We start from the raw sequence: 23226 nt of genomic DNA, 5'->3' as shown, positions 1-23226 counted from the left end.
CTGTGTATTTTCATTATCGCTCTTCTCACTAGCACTCATAATAATAAAATACAAAAAAGACGAAAAAACAAAAGATTAGGTACCACTATAATAATGTTATCACGATTTTCGTTTTTTTTAAATAAGTGGTACAGGGACTTTTAATTTTCACAACTATGAACGCTGGGCAGTTGGCTGTATGAGTTTTATTTTTGCCTGTTTACATATTTCACTATCAGTAGGTAGTAGGTAGATTTAAAAGTTTATAGAAATGGACTGTGTGGCGTTTACGCTAGTTAGTATTAGGGATAGCTCAATGAAACAACATGTGTTTACTTCACGTACACGTGCGATACGTCCGCTCACACCACTGTGTCGTAGTGCGGGAACGGCGGGCCGCGGTGTAACTTATATTGTCCAATGTCTATGGCACAGTTATGTGCATACACTACATCTCTCCCTTTCAATAAAATTAGTACAAATTTTAATAATGTGTACATTTACTTTACTTTTATAATCATTACTAACTGTCACAATCTACTAAATAAACAAAGCCTAAAGCATTTTACATTGTTCTTCATCGTGTCCGTTTTTATCACCTTGACCTTCATCTTCATTACGAATCTGCAATGATACCTTGGTACTTGCAAAGTAGTTACCAGTTCTTATTTGGGTATATTATTACATATCAATTCGCACCAGCGTTAAATGATTACGTGAATTAAAATACTTGAAGGTATCATTATGTGAGCCATACGATTTGAGCAACCAGTTTGACCACAATTGGTTTTTCTACGAGCTTTGTGCTTGGACACCGTTGTGCTACTTTGAATTCGACACATAGTTGATCGATATGCTCTAAGGTTCATTGTCACTTTTTTCTTACTACGGACAGAAGGAAATTCAATTAAAGTGGAAACAAAACGAACAGGTACGCTTGCCTGCATATCGCTGCTTTTCAAGAATAGCGGTTCAACTTGAAATTGATCTTTTATTTATTTCTGACATTTATTCAGAAATGGCAAAATTTTGATGTGAATTAGACTCCAAAGTTTTCATTGGGTATAATAAGAGATTAATGACAACATTGGGGTGGTATTCGTTAACTTTACGTAGCACACACTACGTGACCTGACATATCACTTGTTTTTGAGATAGGCCGCCATAGTATATAGTTGTCTATATATAGGATTAAACCTTGAGACAATTGGAGACCAAACATTATCAAATTTCATAAACAAGCATAGCTCCTGTCTAAGTGGAACTGTAGGAGTTTGCGCTCCTTCGCATTTTATGGTCATGTTGATCGCATAATTGATGTAACCTATAATTTTCAGTTTTGAGTGCGTACACTGACGTAACTCCAATTTACGAAGAACTCGTGGATCACTCCGTCGTATTTCATGACCATATAGATTACAGACTCACTTAACTTTTTATAAGTAATTTCCCTTACTTTAAAATATTATAATTTTCACTGTATAGGGTACTCAAAGTGTTTTCACTCCTTCATATTTGTTGTTCTATTCGGCTAATATTTATAGGCACTATTTATTGTTGAAGTTTGGATTTCGGTTTGTGTATATCAATATCAATCGTATTTGTTGAAAACATTTTTTATTTTAGATGTTGCTGATTGTACTTTATTATGTCGAATATCATTACTTAATGATAATTATCATATTAATGCCAACAAACGCTGGGAATGTTGTTATATCAGTTTTTTGAAAGGACAGAATAAACCACTTATTAAACTTTTGTTTTTTTTTGCTCTATATTTTTAACATCAAGTTTCTTTAAATTGCAAGTAACAAATCTACTCAGATCATCAATTTCCTGTAAAGTCACTCACATATTATGTATAGTCGTAGGAGAACATCGTAATTTGTAGTTCATACGTAATTTTGCAATGTAAGTTAGCAATTTCAATACAGGCAATACCAACTACACAACAACGAGAATATTTATTTTTTGTAAGTATTAGCAGGTACTTGTCTTTTTGGCTAGTTTAGTAGCCAACGGTATCAGTTTGTTATATCATTTCTCGAGGTAATAGAATATGGCACGGGTGTAGTACACCATGATATGCGGATAATATGTTATTTAATGGACTTAAATCATTTCAACTCATGCATGGCACATGCTTCCAATATACAGATATTATATTTATATGCCTTAGTGAAATGGATTCTAATGACTTCGTCGAATCGTGATACATACCTCCACTTCTTTCTTTTTTTAATAAAATTGAGTCGGAGCTGATAACTTCGACGACATCTCGAATATTATTAATTCTACTCACGTTCTTTACCCTCGTCGCCATTTGTGGCGTTTACGCTACTTAGTATTAGGGATAGCTCAATGAAACAACATGTGTTTACTTCACGTACACATGCGATACGTTCGCTCACACCACTGTTTAGTGTCGTAGTGCGGGAACGGCGGGCCGCAATGTAACTTATATTGTCTAATGTCTATGGCACAATTATGTGCATACACTACAGACTGGATTTTCATGCTTACTTTGTAGGCCTTGGCCCGGAAAAAGTCACACGGTCCATAAATGACAAAATTTCGTCATTCATCATTCGTCATTTCGTCATGTTTGAGAAAAAGAAATTATTCGTAATAAAAGCCATAAATAACATCATCTGAAAGATGTAGACGATTTTCAATTCCTAGCATTAGCGCAACCATAACAAGGAGGAAAACGCGATGCCTCGCTAAGGCCAACCAAGTTCATTGATTAGTTTAGCCAAACATTCACCATTGTGTTATTTCAACAAGTGTTTATTCTTCAAACAATACTTAATATTCAAATATCCAACTGAGTTGTGTAAGACTGATAAAGAGACCTCTATTGTCCGGTCACGTTCATTCGGAACGATATTCAAGTTTGAATGGAGCCAAGATTAGATTCAGAGCCCCGGTGACAATGCAGACAAAGCTTTCAATGCATAAAACGAGATCCACATACAACATGCGTTCTCCTGTATACTTACTATATGTCTTTGACCAACTGGTGCAAAGAGAAATTTGTAATAGGGGCTATCGCATGTAATCGCACTGTAAAGCCCGTAGGTGGTTGGATAATTTTCAGTGTAGTTTTCTCTATCTACTTTCGGTGGGAATTTTTATTATAAGTATTTGAGTATATTAGGAATCTATACTACCTCAGCTCGAATAATTTTTTTTCCATACTAATTCGGTTCATGTTGTTTTGAGTCGTGCGGCAAGGACACTGGCGTTATTTCAGAATTAATTATTTTTACAATCGAAATTAAAGCCATTTCCTATACTATACATCTCCTATTTAGTTCAGTTGATATAAAATCATTGGTATATGTAATGTACCTATTTAATACAGGCGGTATTCTTGTACAATTTGGAGGTAAGTTTGTATTTTTTTGTTACGCCAAAATTTTTAGGAATCGTATTTTCACACCCTATAGTGTATATCCTCAATTTTATTTTGCATTTCCACAGTGATTGAATTAACACTTTCGCTGTTATGCGGATTCAACCAAAACCATTTGAGGTAGCATACACTCTTAATTGTGCACTTTAGTAGAATCGACCCTTTCATTGGTAGTAAAGAAGGTTTCTTAAAAAATGTCAAATCTGCAAATCTGTAGATCAAATGTATACGTAACATCTACACCATTTGTAGAGTTTTTGAACATCTTTACACGTCACATAATCTGTACGTTTGTTTTTATTTAATGTGTTAATAACTAATTTAAACTAATTTAAAGTATTGTTTTTTTTTTTTAGATTTAAAGATTTAGTTTTATATAATTATATAAATACATGTTATCGATTATATATTCTATCATATATCATTAGTTATATCTTAAGTATATGTCACTAATATATGTTTTATTATTGTTTGTAATATATGTATAACCACGACAAATAAGTTATTGTAGACTTTAATTTAAACCTTAATTAAAAATTAATTTAAAATTGTATAAGCTCACTACTAATTTTGTTTTGTTCTGTTCGTTTATAAGGCTTCAAAATTTATGTCATTGTTGATAACTATTTTGGCCTAAGTTATTTAAGACAAATATTGTTTGTTGTAAGACGTATTTAAGTTGGCTGTTGTTATTCCTTAATAATAAAAAAAAAAAAAAAAAACCTTTTATCTCGTTTTTTGTTCTTCTTGTTTTTCTCACTTTGTCAGATAGCCTGTATCCCATACAGGGTGTTCAGCTTAATGAGTGAACGATAGTGAAACTGATGATTGCTGAATTCAAGAGCGAAACTTTTCTTACTCAAATGTAAACTCAAATAATCTTTATTTCGAGGTAAGCAAATTCGTAAGGTAAATTCCATTGAGAAGAATTAGTAAGAAACTCTAGAGGTTATTCTTTGTAAATGAACATTCATTCATTTCAAATATAGATCGAGACATCCTGCTAGAGTTACAGATCCCTTTTAGAGATAAGTCCACCTTTGTTCACCTTGTCTATAATTTATATTTCTTTATAATTTTTTTGGTGCAATAAAGAATATTCATTATTCATCTAAACGGATCACTAACGTGGATTTTTGCCATCCAAGTACGCAGAAGCAGTATACATTTAGTGTAAAGTTTTTGTTTCACAATAATTTTAAACCTCGTAAGTGGCATTGTAATTAACGTAATTTCGTAAATACACAAAATAAATATTTACCTAAAATGTATCGGATATGGTTTTGTATCACAGAGTCTAAATAGCGTTTAATTGTTTTATTTGATAATCACGTTGTATCATTTACTTGAATGATTGAATCAGTGAACATGACGCAAGTATAACATAGGTGTTGTTGCCAACATTGCCGTTCATTTCATCAAAATAGGAATACAACACATCTTGGATGTTTCCTTTCTGAGATCACAATTGATACGATAGTAGCATTCTATTATTGGCTCAATACGAAGTCCAACCAGACCCTAGTGTTGCGTAAGTCATCGCACCAACAGGACGAGCATTCAAAGTCCTCACAAAAGGCATTGTGTACGAACCAGTTATAAACCTCAACTATATTATACTTGGTCAGACAACTGTTCCGCACTGATAAAGCTTCTAGTTTGGCTCAGAGTGTTGAATTACTGACAGAATTAAAGATTTCTCTGTTGATGTGTTTACTGCATTTTGCGAGTGAAGTTCTGGGAGTTTGGGATTTACTTTAGCAATCCAAAAAATAAAAGTAATAATTTACTTATCAAGTTCTTAGGTTTTCGCGATTGTTACACATGGGAAATGAAATTTTTTCGGATCTAAATCGCGCTTATTTGTTTTTTCAAACAAATCTGGGACCAGTAAAGAACCTGAAAAATTGGTTTGTTTTAAAAAACAAATGTACGCGACTTAAATCACAAAAAACAGTTTCAATTCCTATAATAGACTTGTCAACAAAATTGTATTACGGTACTATGTATTTAAATTTGTTATGACGTACTCAGATGTATTTGATGATGCTATATCGTTATAAAATGTTTGAGAGATTATTCTAATATTTGAGCAAAGTGAAGGCCTATATTCCTCAGCTACGTTCAAAGTAAGTTCTAAAGCGGAAAGTATGAAGCAAGTGAATGACTATCCAGAAGTGACTGTCCAGACAATATTTTATATAGATAGGCAATTCTGCTCGTCGCAATATATTGCGACACTTTATCTTCGTCGCGTCCATGACAAATCGTTAACTGATAGGTATCTAACACACAAACTGCAGATAACGTCAACCTTGATCCAAGTACTACAAATTGAAACATCAGTTACAGAGTGTTATCTCAATTTCAGTGCGCGTTTAGAGCTCACGCAGAACGTAAAGTTGTAAAATATGCCCGTCAGGAAAGTTTCACGGTATCATCAAGATTTTCTCGGAATTATTTATAAAATAGCTGATAAATTGAGACTTCAAGACATAGAATACACGTCAGAGTACGGCTCTGACGATATCGATAATTTCATGTTTGGAATATTCAAAGTAGAACTAAGGGGATATCAAGACGATCAGAAGGTTCATTATAAAATTATATTAAAATGGCATCCGGATCCGAATATGCGCAAGCTTTTCAGAGATTTATACTTACGGGAGTATACATTTTACCAATATATCGTACCGGAGCTACTAGATATACAAAGGTGTTTCAATATCATTGAAGGATTGAAAACAAAATTTAGCAACTGCTTTTATGCGAGTGCGGAGTATAATAAAGAAACCATAGCTTTTCACAGTATAACCGATGATGGATTCAAGATGCTCGATAGATTTCAAGAGACTGATGTAGCGCACGCCTCCCTCGTGGTGAAAAATTTAGCAAAAATGCACGCGTTGTCGTTTGTGCTGGAAAAAGTTAAGCCAACTGTGTTTGAGGAGCTAAAGACTCGTTGTCACACAGACGTTCAATATTCAGATCTAGACCGTGTGTCTAAGTCTATGGAGTGCTACTACAAAGCTTCCGTGAATGTAGTGTTTGACCCAGTAGTTAGAGAAAAATTGAGAGCACTATTACCTAGATTCTTGCAAGTTTTAAACAGATGTACAATGCCAGTGCCTTATAGTGTTATTTGTCATGGCGATTGTTGGAACAATAATATATTATATAGACATCAGGTGAGTGACAAAGATGTAGAAATTAACAGTGTATGGGAAACATGTGACGATGTTAAATCTTGATTACAGAGTGGCCGGCCAATCGACGTCATTTTCGTGGACTATCAGCTTTTGAGATACGCATCTCCAGTGACTGACATCTCGTACTTTTTATACATGTCCACCGACAGAAGTTTCCTCTCTGCTAATAAAGATCGGATCTTGGACATTTACTATAATACTATGTCAGCAGTACTTAGACAATGTAACCTGGACGTCGAAGACGTGTACCCTAGAAGGGTATTTGATAAACATTTAAAGGAATATTCAGTATTTGGTCTTATTGAAGCTTTAGTTTCGATGAAAATTATAACAGCAGATGTTGATGAAGCTATCAAAATGACAGGTGAAATATGCAAGGAGGAATTACCGAAGGATTTATCGCCAAATGGATCTTTGTACGTTGAAAGAGTTAATGGCGTTGTTGATGACTTTTTTGAAAGAGGATATTCATTAAATGCTGTATTAAATGAGACGTGACCTTAATCTATGTATTTCGACACAAGGTCTGTAATGTTATAATTTCTGTAGAGTGAAGTAATGGCTTGTGTTTAATTCGCTGGTAATGTTGTAGTAAATGCTAGGTATTTCTTTGTTCTTCCGTTACATTCGTGATCATGAGTTGAAATTTAGATGCATTTTCGTTTTTCCCAATGTATTTGAAACATTTAATCGCCACCCAATATGACGGCACACAATTTTTCTGTTTTGTTAGAAGTTTGAGTAATGTTCTCAGCTTTGAAAGGAAATTTATAAAGATGATCTAAAGGCCGCAGTCGTGGTGATGAATTAATTCATAGTAGCAGGCTAATTGTCCGCAACAAAGGTTTTTCCCGGACCCGTCCGGACCGGATGAGCTTTGTCTAACGGAAAATAATGGCTCTGCTCCCAGATGGTGATGTTTTACACTCATTCTTATTCTAGGCAAACGGTCTGTTTTAAGTAAGTTACTGTTGTTTTTCTTTGCTTATAACTAATTATGATGGGTTTTAAACATTCTCCTTAGGCCATTTAAACACTATACTACTGTTGAAAAGAACATTTTTAAATGATAACTATGATAACACAGTATACTACTTAATAAATATATGATACACCATCTTCTTTTTTCGTTTTACTTATGTTATTTTTAGAAGTTTTTAATATGTACACTACGGCGTGATTGACAGCCGCGGTGCTGGTCGCCCAAACGAAGACTGAACATTTGACCATTGTTGTTTGAACATTTCTTGGTAGGTCAATGCATTAGGCAGTCTGATTTCCTACGAGGTACGGTTATCTATCAATAGTCCCAATTGACATTTTCCAGAAATAACGTTTGATCGAATTTTCATAACCTCGAAAGTAATTTTGAGAGGAAAATGTTTTTTCTTTTAAACCTAACTTAACCTTACCTATTTTTTTTATTACCGTGAGGAAAATACGTTACGCATTCCCCGCCGCTGGGAGACGGCGGGGATATGTGGGACTCTCTCCTAGGGACTATGTCGATCCCCAAGAGCATACCCACTAAAAACCTCACGATGTTCCTGCGCGCACCCTGCTGGCCTCCGCTGATGGGACGCAGGCGGTCGGCGAAGAGCCGTCGCGTGCGTCCTCTCCGCCGACGTCGAATGGGGTCCGAGAGGGTGCTGTCTTTGCGGACCCGTTCGGCTGTCACCTTCTGTGACATCACGTCCTCGCAGAAGGAGACCATCGTCTGCCATGACCTCTCGCTTCCCAGCATGGCTCTAACTATGCTGGGCAGTGAGAGGTCTCGTCCCACCACCTCTACGAGATCCCAGCGCTGCTGGCTCCAGCTCGGGCACACCTCCAAGGTGTGCCTCGCCGAATCTGTAGCAGCGCCGCACTCCTGACACTCCGGGGTCACCTCCCTCCGTGCGATCTTGTGCAGGTAGTCACCGAAACAGCCATGTCCGGTGAGTACCTGAACAAGACGTTAGGTGAGGGACCCGTGCCTCCTCTCTCTCCAATCGGCCAGTACAGGGAGCAGCGCCTGGACGGTGCGCTCCCCGTATCTGGCCGATCGGAGTGCCTCCTCCCACCCCACCTGGACCGCGGTCTTGGCGGCACGCCGAACTAGCTCCTCTAGTGTGGGGAACTTAAGCTAACTTAACCGAACCTAATCGTGTCTTTGCGATAAACGTCCAACATATCCTGAAAGAACAACGGTTTCGTTATAATTCGGTTTTCGGTGGTACTGCAAGAAATCAGACTGCGATGATGATTAAAAAGTATTATGAAAAACATAATTGGTTATAAATTGTACCTGCTTATACATTGTTTGTTAGCAATACTACTATCGATTATTATTATTATTAATGATACAAAAATCGAACAACACAAAGAAAAAATCCTTTGATTTGACTGAACTCGAGCCAGCTTCTGTTGTCATGCCGGGGCCACTGCTCTTACCAACAGAGCTATAGGTCGAGTCAGATCGAAGGATTTTTCTTTGTGTTGTTCGATTTTTGTACCAAAAATAATAAAAAATATATTTTGATTTAACTATGTGCGAAAAACAAGGAATGGTAACCAACAAATATACAGGCGTAAAAAAACATGGAATCTTGAATGATGTAACAACACGAGCTTGCATTCAAGGCTTTAAGTCTCAGACAGCGTTGATTCTAAACAAAATTCGGAAAAAAGAAGTACATTAAGACTTGAGAAACGGCGAAATCTGTACCATTACATTTCGTTTGAAGTAATATAAAACCTCGACGCTGTAAAATGGTTCAAAGAATATAATAACAGTCTTTAAGGCAACTGTCTTGGAAACTAAGTAATACGTAAGGTAACTAAGTTCTTCTTTGTTGTTTTATTTCTGATGTCAAATACAGCTTCACCAGTACGTTATCTTATATTACAATATTACTAGAGTAAATTTATAACTGGAAATCGAACCTAAGAAAGATACTCCTTATTATATATAACGCTTATTTGGTGCTATTATATATAATTTGGTGCTATTATATATTATATATATATATATATATATATATATATATTACTTATATTATATATAACGCTTATTTGGTGCTACTTTGACGTAATTGTGCTTTTGACCAAATTGAATTAAATATGTTAACATATCTGTAACATAACAAGCGTTTAAGTTTGAGAAAAATCGCCAGTAATTTTTAAACGACTTCAAAAAAACGAGGAGGCTGTCAATTCGACTGTGTGTTTAATGTTTATTTTTGTATGTTTTTTGGGGACGGATGTGAATGAGTCTATTTTTATTGGAAGCAAGGTGAGGTACCCTGCTGCTGTAGGTAGCGGTGCCATTTAAATTTGAAGAAAATATTCCACCTCTTAGGGTGGCAAACTAGGGGATAAATGACTTGAGGTCGGTACTTTTAATACTCTGTACTGAGATTATGTTTATAAATTGAGATTTACATTGTAAAAATATTCAGTGTTATTGACACGTCATAAATTTAAAATAAAATTTAAAAGATCAAGTTAATCCATTTCCAATAACTTTACAAGAAGTACAATTGCGTCACTTTAACGCTTATTTGGTGCTACTTTGACGTAATTGTGCTTTTGACCAAATTGAATTAAATATGTTAACATATCTGTAACATAACAAGCATTTAAGTTTCAGAAAAATCGCCAGTAATTTTTAAACGACTTCAAAAAAACGAGGAGGCTGTCAGTTCGACTGTGTGTTTTTTTGTATGTTTTTTGGGGACCGATGTGAATGAGTCTATTTTTATTGGAAGCAGGGTGAGGTACCCTGCTGCTGTAGGTAGCGGTGCCATTTAAATTTGAAGAAAATATTCCACCTCTTAGGGTGGCAAACTAGGGGATGAATGACTTTTGAGGTCGGTTCTTTTAATACTCTGTACTGAGATTATGTTTGTAACTTGAGATTTAAATTGTAAAAATATTCAAAGTGTTATTGACACGTCATAAATTTAAAATAAAATTTAAAAGATCAAGTTAATCCAATTCCTGTTACTTTACAAGAAGTACAATTGCGTCACCTTAACACTAAATGTACAAGTATATAGAAAGTAATCAGTCGATTGAATAAGAAAAAAATGCTTAAAATAAATGAAATAATTAATATAGTCGTAAGCAGATTTAATATTCTAAATTTTCGAAGCTTTTTTAAACAGTTTTTTTCTGCCCGTTTGATTTGTAAGCACTTCGATGGAGGGCATAGAAAAGTTTTTCTCTCTTCCCTTACTTTCGTAAGATTTGTTATAGCGTTCAAAGCTATGTGTATGGATTGATGAGTCTACTTTGGTTGAGCATTCCAGTATTACGATATGGCCCGGATACTGAAATCGAGTAGCTTTATCTCTTTCAGTACGTTACCTCCTTCGTAAAGGTAGTTGATGATGCAGGTAGGCAGTAATATTTTTTGATTAGTGTATGTATGTACAGGGACAATAATATATATTACCCGGTAAGGTCAACCACCGTTGATATATTCCAATTTTACTACAATAATACATCATCATAATCATAATCATCAATAACTGCCTCCGTGGCCGAACGGTTACCATGCTGGACTGCTACGCAGAGGTCCCGGGTTCGATTTCCTGGCCGGGAGAAGTATTTGTATGGGCAATATTTATTTCCCTCGTGAGTTTGGATGTTATTTGTGGTTGTTTATGGCACCTGCGACTCAAGGTTTCCCTAGTGCGGGGCTACGAGTGTGTGCGTTTATTATTATTCATTATTATTATTATCATCAACACATTTATACGTCCTATTGCTGGCCACGGGTCTCCTCTCAGGGTTTAGGCCATAGTCAGCCACAATGACCCAATATGGGTTGGGGACTTCACAGTTGTCCGAGGGTTGTGAACCTTCTTCGACTTGCAGGTTTCATCACAACGTTTCCATGTGACCGAAAGGCTCATGGTAAATTTCGCAACGGAAATTCCGAAAACCTTCGAGGTGCGAGCTCGGATTTATAATAATAATAACAAACCAGCTACAAATAAAGCTAAGAAAACTAAAGAAATAATAATAATAACGCACATACTCAACATAGCCTCCCACATGGGAAACCCTGTATCGCGGGTGCCATGGACACACACATAGACAACCACAAATTACACCCAAACATACAAAAGAAATAAATGTGGGCCATACAAATATTTCTCCCGGCCCGGGAATTGAACCTGGGACCACAGCGTGGTAGTCCGGCTAGGTAACCGTTCGGCCACCGAGGCAGTTATTGATGATTATGACTATGATGATGTATTTATTACTGTTGTAAAATTAGAATGTATCCACTAATCAAAAAAATATTACTGCCTATATGGTAAGGGTTCGGCCACGGAGGCAGTTAAATTGAACCCACGGCCTTTGCTTGAGAGGCGGTAGGTCGAAATTAGGCTATCACGGGTTTTTAATACTTTATTGAGACGATACAAGGTATTGTAAGGTACTTAAACATTTTGCACAGGCCGTGATTGAGAGTGAACCCGTGACCACGGCCGGTGCAACATGGCCGAACCGCCGGGGTAATAGGTAGGTGTGAAAATACCTATTAAATTGTTTAATCGCGTTTGTTCCCGTTTTGAAATGTTAGTACTTAAACTGAGACAGAAACTCGTTTTAAACAGGCCAAAGGTAAATTATTCGTGCAAATTAATTTGAATTAATGGGTTCATTTAGCCACATTCCCAAGTGATATTAAATTTTATTCGAGTATTCCGAACTGTTAACTTTAGTAATAATTTTTCGACGCAACTAATTTTCCTATATTAGTGTAGTTTCACATACCACATAATGTTTTATGAGCGGCAACTGTTTCTGCGGTCGCCCATTTTCAACTGAACAATATAATTTGTAAAATTTTGTGCTCTTTGACCATCCAACTATAAAATGAGTTATATTTGTAGTGGGTAAAAAAAAGAGTTTTTAAATTAATAAATTGAACTGTCTAAGAGCGCACTTTTAATTGTTAATGACATTTTGATGGTGGATAAATAATGCTCTTTTGGAACACTGTAGACGACTGAGTAGAGTTCGGTTTTATTTTAAATCGAAATTAACATTAACATGTGCAGGAGCATGAAACACAAACAAAATAATGACAAATCAAGGAAAAAGTCACCAAAAGCAAGTTTATTTTTTAGATTAAATTTAGAATTTGGATGTATCCAACACAAGACTGACAACACACACGTTTGCATGCAATTAAATGATGATTCACATTCGACCGTGTCGGGTGCGAGCCTATTGTTAGCACCTATTGACGAAGCCTAAAGCTTTGGGTTCTAAATTTATTACCTTCTTTTTAGTATCTGATTTTATTGAATCAAGTTTATCCGGCTTTAGACAATGTTCATTCTGTCAGCACTAACAATTAGTTCTTATAAATTTATCAACATACGATTTGCTTATCCAAAAGGAAACCAATTATTTATCCCGTCCCAAGACTAAACTTCTGTAGAACACGGGTCTAAAAGCGGGTCACTCAAAGTTACCTGTAATTCCATCTCTCAATAGTTCGAATAGCACCCCCTTCAACGTTTGCTGTCACGCGACTGCCACAAACAATATTGTTGCGGTCTTCGGTGACAAGGAAATGCATTGGGTGGGCGTGAGGACAATTGTTTTTGTTAAGCTTTGCGGTTTCATAGATGTCCATTTGTTTACAAGACTTTTATTGGTGCATGTATTGATGGACTGGATTTTGCAACTTTTTAATGACGGATAAATCGGACAACATACATATACATAAAACGTAGATACATTCGAACGTATACCCTTATCTTTTTTTTAAGTCTGTTAATAAATAAATATTAATAAAATATAAATTGTGGATGAAAACCACGCGTTAGTAGTCCATAATAATTTAATGCTATTGACATTATTGATAACTTTTTGTACTACATAATTTTTGTTTTGTTGTGTTACGTAAGCCTAGTTGGGTCATGGAAAAATTTCCTTTTTAAAAAAAATCATATTTTTCCGAAAATTTTTCAAATATTTTTTCTTTAATTTTCCATATTTGACGTTGACACCTGTCAACAGTTAAAGTTACTGAACGAAAACGATGGAGCCATTATAAAGGTTTTTTTGGCTGTTGTGAAATCATTTTAAATCTTGTTTTTCTCTGAGTGGCTTTTAAGTATACAAGTTTATTTTATAAATAACGCAAAATAAAACTTAAAAAGATATTTGTAAATTTAGAACATAATGCGATCCTTCGAAATTGTATGTGTATTTTTGTAACTTTTCGGATTTTTTTCTTTATATTAAATGTGATTTGCGTATTTTTCTTGCGCAATAGACTATTAAATAAATAAATAAATAAATCGTTAAGGACACCGTATGTCTCTAGGATACGTGATGAGTTAACTAATATAATTTGTTTCTCCGTGTCTCCCGCTGTCATTTAAAATGACATTTTCTTAAATATTAAATATGTAATTTATTTTTTCCATCCTCTAAGTATGTAACTGATTGTAACATTGACACTGGCCAAATTGAGACAATAAATTAGTCTCACAAGCCGTTATTTAAGAAAAAAAAAAAGATTGGAACATTATGATGTAAGGGTAATTTTTAACAAAGAATTTCAATATATTCCTTTTCGAAGTAGTAAATTGTCAGATGTGTAACAAAAATTAAAATGCTGTGAAATAGTTCGCAGATGTAGCATTTTATTATATTAAAGTTCTTGACCTACATTTTCAGTTTTCTCTTCCGTATTCGTGCTCCAACTCGTTCTAAAGGCCAAGCACCGTAAAAATAAAATATCACAAACTTAATAATATTCATAAATGGAAAACAAAGCAACGGAAAATAATTTAATGTACAACCTAATGGTAGAGGAAATAGGAAATAAATATACGGCCGGCGTTAGTCAGGCGCGCAGTCACGCACGAAACTTGCCGGTAAAATTACTTTTCTTAGACAATAGTTTATTATTCTAAGGACTATTGAAGCTGACACGTCAAAATTTATAATTTAGCATAGTTTTATCGAATTTTTAGGTTTTGCGACTGCTTCAAATTGAAAGTGAAACTATTTTCCGCATCTAAATCTCGTATATTTGTTTTTTAACCGACTTCAAAACGGAGGAGATTCTCAATTCGTTTTGTTTGTTTGTTTATGTTTTTATTACTATGTTTTTATTTTTTTTTGTATGTATGTTACGCGATAACTCCGGTATTTGTGAACCGATTTTTTTATTGGAAAGAGGGTACCTCCATTACTTTTTTGTTGGAAAGAGTGTACCTCCATTGTGGTCACATTTAATTTTGGCTGTTCACGCATGAAGAATCATTTTTATAAATAGCGCCTAAATTTTATTATAAGGAGCAATTATTTTAATGGTTGATTTTGCTATTCTCCAATTCAAGGGGTCTTCCTCTCTCAATATACTAAGAGTAGTGAGAACCGATTTTTATTATCTCCTGTGTCAAGTCCCGTATAGTGGCGAACTAGGGGACGAATCCGGGTTTGCGCACTTTCCGGTAACCGATTTCAATAAAATTTGGTAAATAGAAGTAATTTCACGTACTTTTGAAGTCGGTTTTTTTAGTACTCTGTACTGAGATTCTTGTATGTATGTTACGCGATAACAACGGCATTTGTGCTACGGTTTGAAAGGCGTTAGGTGAAATATTAAGCTACCACGGGAAAGCGCTTAGTGTGCTTGAAATATCAAATTGGAATATCAACGACCTCAGAGGTTCAACGTCTCGGGTTCGATTACCGGTATAAAGTTCTCTAAATGGATTTTGGTCTGGGTGTTCTCTGTAGTTCCCCGGAGTGGATACCGCTGCTTTGGTACTCATAGTACAGTGAATTCCCTGGTTTGAGACCAAGTTATTGGCGTAGTTATGAAAAAGTACCATATTTTACGATGCGTATAATTTATTTGGGTTTATTCATACAGTTACTTTGTGTATAGTCTGGCACAATATTATCACTGTACTTTGTATAACAGAACACCTGTACTAGAACCAAATTAGAAGTTAATTTTTTAAATTGGTCTTACCGGAATTCGTACCAGGGAATTCTGCACAGTATACCCCCAGAGTGTAATCTTTTGGGCCACCGTGATCGTCAACGTCTTATCATAGATAACCTGATCCTCCATCAACCTAAATTAGAAATATACAGAGACAGTCTATTGTATAAATCAATTTTAATCTACAATTAAATTCCCATAATAATTAAAAAAGAAAATAACATTAACACATGTAAAAATAAACTAAAACAATTTCTCGTCCAAAAAGCCTACACTATAAATGAATTTTAAAGTCATAACTCACGGAAAGTTCACTTGATGTCATTTATTAATTAAATATGAAGTATAATAATTTTATATTTGTTTTTAAGTCTTCTTGCTAGTTTCCCTGACAGGGTCATATACCGTACTAAATTTTATTATAAAATCTATGTAATGTTTATGTGTAATATGGAATAAATGCATAAATAAACATTTATTGATCTGTTAGCAAATTCGTATTTTTATGTAATGGCTATTTTTTCACGTAATGTTCATTCATTACAATTCTTAGTGAAATATGGTGACGTTGCTCGCAAAGCGAGGTTGAACTGCTGGCTATCATGCAATCAGAAATTCAGACAGACAATGGATTGTAAAGAAGAATAAGATATTGGATTATTTCTCGGTAAGAAATGAATGAGCACTAAGTTTATGGGTGATCTCTGTATAGAAAAATCAACTGCGGGACGTGTTGTTAGAGTGTTTACCAAACAAAGCATCTAAAGTAACAACCCGATCCAGAATACATAGATGTTACAATGATATACCTAATGTTCAGATATTCTTTTACGATATCAAGTGATAGGACGAATAACTTATGTGTCTGGCGGTAAGCGACACGCTTGTCCTTAATAGTTGCAGTGTCGCTCAGAGCTTTAAATCGCAAAGATCTGCGTGGCACCGCCACTGCGCCTCGTCACCCTGAGACATAGTTCACAAGTTCTATGCGCCTGTAATTTGACTAGCACCCTCACTCTTTCAAACCGAAACGTAGTAACATTATTACTTGGCGGCAGAAATAAGTAAGTTAACAGTACTTCCCTGGACGAACTATTTTACAAGGAGCTCTACTGCTACTATGTTTTTAACCGACTTCAAAAAAGGAGGAGGTTCTCAATTCGATTGTATGTTTTCTTTTGTTTTTTTTGTATATATTTTCATGATTCTTTTTTTGTTGGAAAGAGGGTACCTCCATAGTGGTCTCATTTAATTTTGAAGAAAATCATCCATCTGTAAGGGTGGCTGTTCACGCATAAAGAATCATTTTTAAAAATAGCGCCTAAATTTTGGGATAATGAGCAATTATTTTAGCGGTTGATTTTGCTATTCTTTAATTCAAGGCGTCTTTCTCTCAATATACTAAGAGTAGTGAGAACCGATTTTTATTATCTCCTGTGTCAAGTCCCCTATAGTGGCGAACTAGGGGATGAATCCGGGTTTGCGCACTTTCCGGTAACCGATTTCAGTAAAACTTGGCAAATAGAAGTAATTCCACGTACTTTTGAGGTCGGTTTTTTTAGTACTCTGTGCTGATTTTAAATTTATAGTATTGTAAGTATATGACTAATAAGTCGTACTGTTTTGATTTAAATTGAAATCGGATTCGCACATACAATACTATTAATAAAATCGTTATCTAAGGTTGTCATCCTACCTTATAAAAGCGGATGCGGCTTGAGCTGGTCAGAAAAAGTTTTGTCTGTGCAAAAATAGTAAAAAAGATGTTGCGCGTTTTGGTTTTTCGCACTTATTACAGGGATATAAAGCTGTTTAAAATAGGCTTAATGTGATTCCGTATGCTTCAATAAGTGTGATGAAACGTATTTATGAATAACATTTAATGTACGAATTGGTTGTCAATTTTAATATTTGTTTTTGAGCTATTAGGGCGCGTGTACACTCTAAGAAATTCGACGTGTCTGTTACAGAAAAGATGAGCATGGTCTTGTATACGACAAGAACTTTGTCTAGCTACGAAAACAGGTCGTGTCTGTTGATGACGAGACGAGGAAATGATGAGTATGTACACGATACGAATGCTTTGGGACAGACGTGTGTAGGGTAAAATGTGTCAGTGCATTACGAGTCTTCCAGGTAGCTTCCAGGTACTACCGACTGTGGGAAGAAATATGTTGTTGTATACGTTGACTACTAAGCAACACCCGTCCACGCACATAAACGTTCGTTTACTGACAATGTACCTCACCCCGCACCATACAATAGCGGCACAGCGCGTCGTGTCGGGGGTAGACAAGATTTTTTTTTTCTTGTCCGGCGGCGAAGCAGTGTACTTAGTTCGTGTGTAGAAACGACACGACTTCTTGCATAGATCCGGCAAATTTTCATAGCGTGGACACGCGCCTAACAGTACAAACATTCTTTACATACAATACTAATTAAATAAAAATATAGACAGTCACGTGAAAGCAATAAAAAATTGTAAATAAGATGACAGATTTTGAAGTCGGTAGCAATCCGTCTAGATTAGGTAACGATAACATTCTAATGATAACAATATCTTTTTACATTTATCATGTTGTACTCATATTGCATTTATCACATTATCTTATGTTTTTGTAAGACATTGTAAGTACATAATACATTTTGTTTCAGTGATTGATTCGAACAGAGATTGAATTAACTATCAAATTTTGACGTACAGTGTCTTGTTATTTTTGTTTCAAGTGTAGCATTAACCTTTTTTTTCTGTTTCGCTTAATGGTTGACTGGTGGACTTACAGCCAACGCAAACTTATGGACGTCAAGGCAGAGGACATTAAATTCATCAATACGTATTAAAATACGTAAACGCTATTACAATTGACATAACTTATAAATTTCAGTGCTCTGAGACGCATAGAGTATGTATCGCGATGCTCCGTCCGGTCTCAGAACATTGCAATATATACCTTATTCAATTGCAATAGTATAAATTAAAAATAAATTAATAATTATACAATTGATAAATTTAATGTGCTCTGCCTTCCTGTACGCCGGTGTGCGTTGTCCTTACTGCTAGTTCACAATCTCACCGTTTAGAAAGTGCGGGAGGTCCAAAGATGGAGCACGCTCAACCAAGCCAAAATATACTTGCTCACTCTGTTCTTACATATTATATATGTATAATTAATATTTGAGAATGTTATAGCTAAAAAAATGATTATTTAAATAAAAAACAAATTCGTACATAAAATGCCGTTAATAAATTAGAACAGTGAGCTCAGTGGGCTCACCCGCGGCTAGCCTCTTGAGAACCGGATGAAGTCAGTGACAACGTTAGAGCATTCTAAGGTGAAAACGGTCGGTGACAACCCTATACACTGGCTCACCTGGTGTCAGAACCTAAACTAAGAAGGTTCCTGTGCATGCACAGGTTATAGTGTCCTTCTCGTACACCCTACGGGTCACTATAATCAAAACTAATGTAGAAAGATATGGGGCTGTTAATTCTGTTCATGTCAGAAGATAAATTGAATTTGCGTGTAAATTCTGAATATTTAAATTTAATATACTTTATTGCAAGCACATATACGGAATTAAACACAAAATAAACAAGCATAAACGTAACAAAGAGTTTGAAACCCCTGAAGTTTCTTACTCATTCTTCTCAGGGGAATCTGTCTTACGAATGAGTAGTAGAGTTTACCTATCATAAAATAAAGATACATTTGAGTTTGAATTCAATCATAATTATAATGATTTGCGGGATAACCACACTAATAACCTGGTCTCAAATTAGACATTTCCTTGTGTTTTGAGTACCAGAGCAATGGAATTCACGCTAAGTCATTACCTGGAATAACCTGACTAGAGCCAACTTGCAAAAAAATGTTCATCTTCTCAAATTGGTTCTACCGGGAATCCAACGCTGTATCTCGTCATCTAACGCCCACAGAGTAACAGCCTCATTTTATTCAATTTTTTTTGTCAAAATTAAGTATAAATTTATTTTATATTTTATTTATCATGATAATACGGACACTGACTTGAATGTCAAAAGGTTTTTGGTAAAATACTAAGAGAAAAGGAAATTATTTATTTATGAGCTATTTGTCTTTTACTTATATTCCTTTTATTATTCTTTTCCTTATTATGCTTGTTATTATTTATTCTATTCAGACGTCACCTTCTATGTACTTTTTGTATAGCTGGTTTTTTGAAAGCTAAACTAGTTTTACCATATTAAAGCCGTAAGTAGAGCTCGCTGCATTTGCATAACAATAAACGTATTTGAAATCCGTTACTGGAAAATGCTCAAAAATGGATTCATCCCCTAGTTTGTCACCCTTAGAGGTGGAGCATTTTCTTCTCCTTCTTATTAATTGAAATGGGGCCACTACTGAGGTACCCTCTTTCCAACAAAAAAATAATCATTCAAATCACTTACTTATTCACGTACTCCGCTGAGTCAGCGACCCAAAATGAGTCCCGGCCACCGAAACGAGATGATGTTACTTTTTTTCGGTCCTGTGCAATCTCCCGCCAATTGATTCGTCTCCATGGTGTCGTTCCAGCGATACCTGAGACGACCAATCGGTCTTCGTCCAGTAGATTGACCCAGTTAGGCTCTCTTCACGTACCGATCCTCTTCTACCTTTTCTGAATGGCCGAGCCAGCGAATCCTATGCGCTTTGGTTTCGCCAATGATGTTTGGCTGGGCGACGAGCTCTTCTATTTTAGCGTTAGTGCGAAGTCTCCAGCTACAGTTCTCCTGTTGGACTGGCCCTAATATTTTCCTGAGAACCTTTCTCTCAGCCACCTGGAGTTTGTTCTCTTCTTTAAGTGTGAGTGTCCAAGCGTCGCACCTGTACTAAGAATGGGCCTTATGACAGTCTTTTAGATCCGAAAGTTGGCTTGGTGGCTCAGAAGTTTGGACACTAACACTTTGTGTAGAGCTGCACTATACCTTAGGGTGTTCTGAATGCGGATGTCTGTATCCTCTTCCTAAGAGTTGGTATCTGTTATAGTGCAGCCTAGGTACTTGAATTTGGCCACACCTTTGTAGACGGCATCTCCAACATAAAGGTCACGAGTTTGGCGAACATTTTTAAATAGCTTCATGTGGCGAACATTTCTAAATCGGTTCATGTGGCTTCATTTCCGTTTTCTCGTGGCTAATCATGAGGCCTACTTTTTTTTGCTTCGGATCACAGGGTTTCCACAGACTGAATCACATCACTCGTTGCTTCTCCCAACAGGGCCAGATTTATCATTCAAGTCGATTCACAAATTTTATTTTTTAAAGCCGGAGTTATCGTGTAAAATACATGAAAAAAAAATATTTGTAGACGAATTAAGAACTTCCTCCTTTTTTAAAGTCGGTTAAAAAAATGACAGTCGACTAATTTTTATTTCCAAATTAGACCTTAAATAAAAAATGTAATAATCGACCATTTATATATATCTTTGCGGATAATATTATTAATGTTTTATACGTACTCTGTTGTTGGTTTCAGGTACTGCTGCGGTTACACAACCACAACAAAGGCTACAAAATAGGTAAATAAATTAAGTACGTAATTGCTATTGCATGTATTTTACAACATGATTGGTGTGACGTCAGCATCGGTTAAAATACAATCTGAGCGACAATTGTCATAAAAATGGAATATAACGAAGAAAGAAAGAAAGACAGACTACAAAAATAATCATTGTTATGCCAATCTTAATTTTATTCAGCATAATTTAAGCATCAATGTGGCTATAACGTAGAACGCAAAGTGTATTGTCTATGCCCACTAGAAAAAGAAAAATTACCTATATCTGGTGGTGGTAATGCTGTATTTGCCTTTTTTTATAACACACGTATTAGTGCGCATTTGTGAGATGGAGATCTCACCTGATGGAAGGTAACGATGAGATCGACGACGTAGCATACATATGTAAATAACGCCTACTCATTCTTGCCTTGAAAAGGCCCAAGTTATAACGTTCAGAGAATAAGTGTGCTGGCAGGGAACCCCACTCGATAGCCGTTCGTCACATAAATATGGAAGCGTAACGTTTCGTGCGAATCCTAGGTATATCCACAACGCACAACAACAATAACTGTAATGTGGTTAATACAGAAAGAAAGAACTTACATAAAATAAATTAAAGATTACAAATACAGGCTGGATCCAGCTCGGAATATGTCACAGCTCGTCTGCAACGTTGGCTTTCAATCGGAGCCAATTTAATAGGTTGAGATGACTCAAAAATACCCACCAATGTTAGCTAACCCTAAAAAATTTCAACATGTATCTTTAGAAAAAACCATCTCAAATCAAATATAAAGAAAATAATACTATGCCAATGGCAACAGTGTCAACTCTGCAATTCACGCAAGTATGTAATGACATACGTACGTATGTGTAACCTACGGTTTAGTACAAAACAGACAATATCGACACGGGTACGATTTAATTTGACCCGCCCTGAATGCAATTTCATTTGTAAATAAATTAGTGTAGGCTTTTTCAAGTCTTTTAGGCGAGTGAGTCCCGCACTTGATCTATTAGGTAGTCTGTGCCCGAATCACAGGACAAGCCTAGTCAGACCACAGCGCCTGAGACGGTTAACTCCTGACTAACATCGGGATTCCGGCAAAATGGAAGACTGGACTACGATCTGTATTGGACGGCTTAATTGGTCTTGGAGTTATATGCGCAGGGTTATTGATTTATGACTGGCAAGCTATATTTCGCCCCTGTCATGTTGCGGAAATTTGAAGAACTATAGGCAACAGTAATATTGTCCATATGCGACCCTATTACAGAATACATTATTTACATGAGTAGTGAGTCATTCAATTTGACGATCTCGGTGGCGCAGCGGTTAGAGTCATGGGCACCAGATGAGGAGGTCCCAGTTTCGATTCCCGGTGGGATCAGTTTGGAAAATGAACTTTACTGAATTGGATCTGGGTATCCTGGTCGTTTTTTTGCTTTTGTGGTTGTCTCGCACATTATTAATTGTTCAATAACAAATTAAGCACGAAATTGTAAGACAAAAAAATTACTGTAGAACTTTTTGGTCCTTTTCAAACATTTTAATACTTTCAAAATGCTAACACAACAAAAAGTTAACAAAATGTTAACATTTGAATACTTTTGAAATTGGTAATACATCACCGTACTACACGTATCTTCAACGTACGTTATCAAGACCCGGTGAACTAAGTATTTCTTGCTCATCGAAGCGTGTAATGGAATAAGCTGGGAATCCGTTCGTAGACAAAGACACATGTATTTAGTACAAGGTGATAGGCTGTTTACTCAACGGTTGAACCCGGTCTAATCCCCTTCTACGTTGCTATTAACTTTTAAGGGTTTTCTGTGAAGCGTTTTCTTCGGGTTATAACAAATAGGTCATATTTCAGCCAGTGACAGCTCATGATAACGGATAACTTTGTTACGATGCGGATCATCGAAGAAAGAAAAGTTGGGTTTTTTTATCATTCCCCTTTCTGGTTCCTGACCATTTATTTTCGAAATTTTGTATCGTTCTGGAATTCCCTTTTCCATCATAATTCTTGCGTTTGTTCTGTCCGTCTTCACTCCCATTAAAATTCTCAAATTTTCTTCCTCATTTTCTTATTGGAAAACTGTATGCACGTAATC

At 35.8% G+C, this 23226-nt stretch overlaps 1 protein-coding gene and 1 long non-coding RNA gene across 2 annotated transcripts in view; both read left to right on the top strand.

Annotated features, from left to right (window-relative positions):
* Window positions 1–23226, top strand: part of LOC113235824 — a 180516-nt gene that overhangs the window by 42833 nt on the left and 114457 nt on the right. The window contains exon 2 of the long non-coding RNA XR_003310893.1: window positions 21082–21124. This is a non-coding gene — a long non-coding RNA (uncharacterized LOC113235824). The remainder of the gene's footprint in view (window positions 1–21081; window positions 21125–23226) is intronic.
* On the top strand, window positions 5809–7717 carry LOC113235823. Its single transcript, XM_026471731.1, has 2 exons — window positions 5809–6585; window positions 6655–7717. Exons 1-2 carry the CDS (start codon window positions 5809–5811, stop codon window positions 7102–7104), a joined length of 1227 nt encoding a protein of 408 aa, XP_026327516.1. The 3' UTR covers window positions 7105–7717.

This window comes from Hyposmocoma kahamanoa, unplaced genomic scaffold, assembly GCF_003589595.1.
Source record: "Hyposmocoma kahamanoa isolate Upper Pololo Valley unplaced genomic scaffold, ASM358959v1 88, whole genome shotgun sequence".
NCBI lineage: Eukaryota > Metazoa > Arthropoda > Insecta > Lepidoptera > Cosmopterigidae > Hyposmocoma > Hyposmocoma kahamanoa.
The sequence above is the reverse complement of the archived record's forward strand: the minus strand, read 5'-3'. Positions and strand labels throughout refer to the sequence as shown.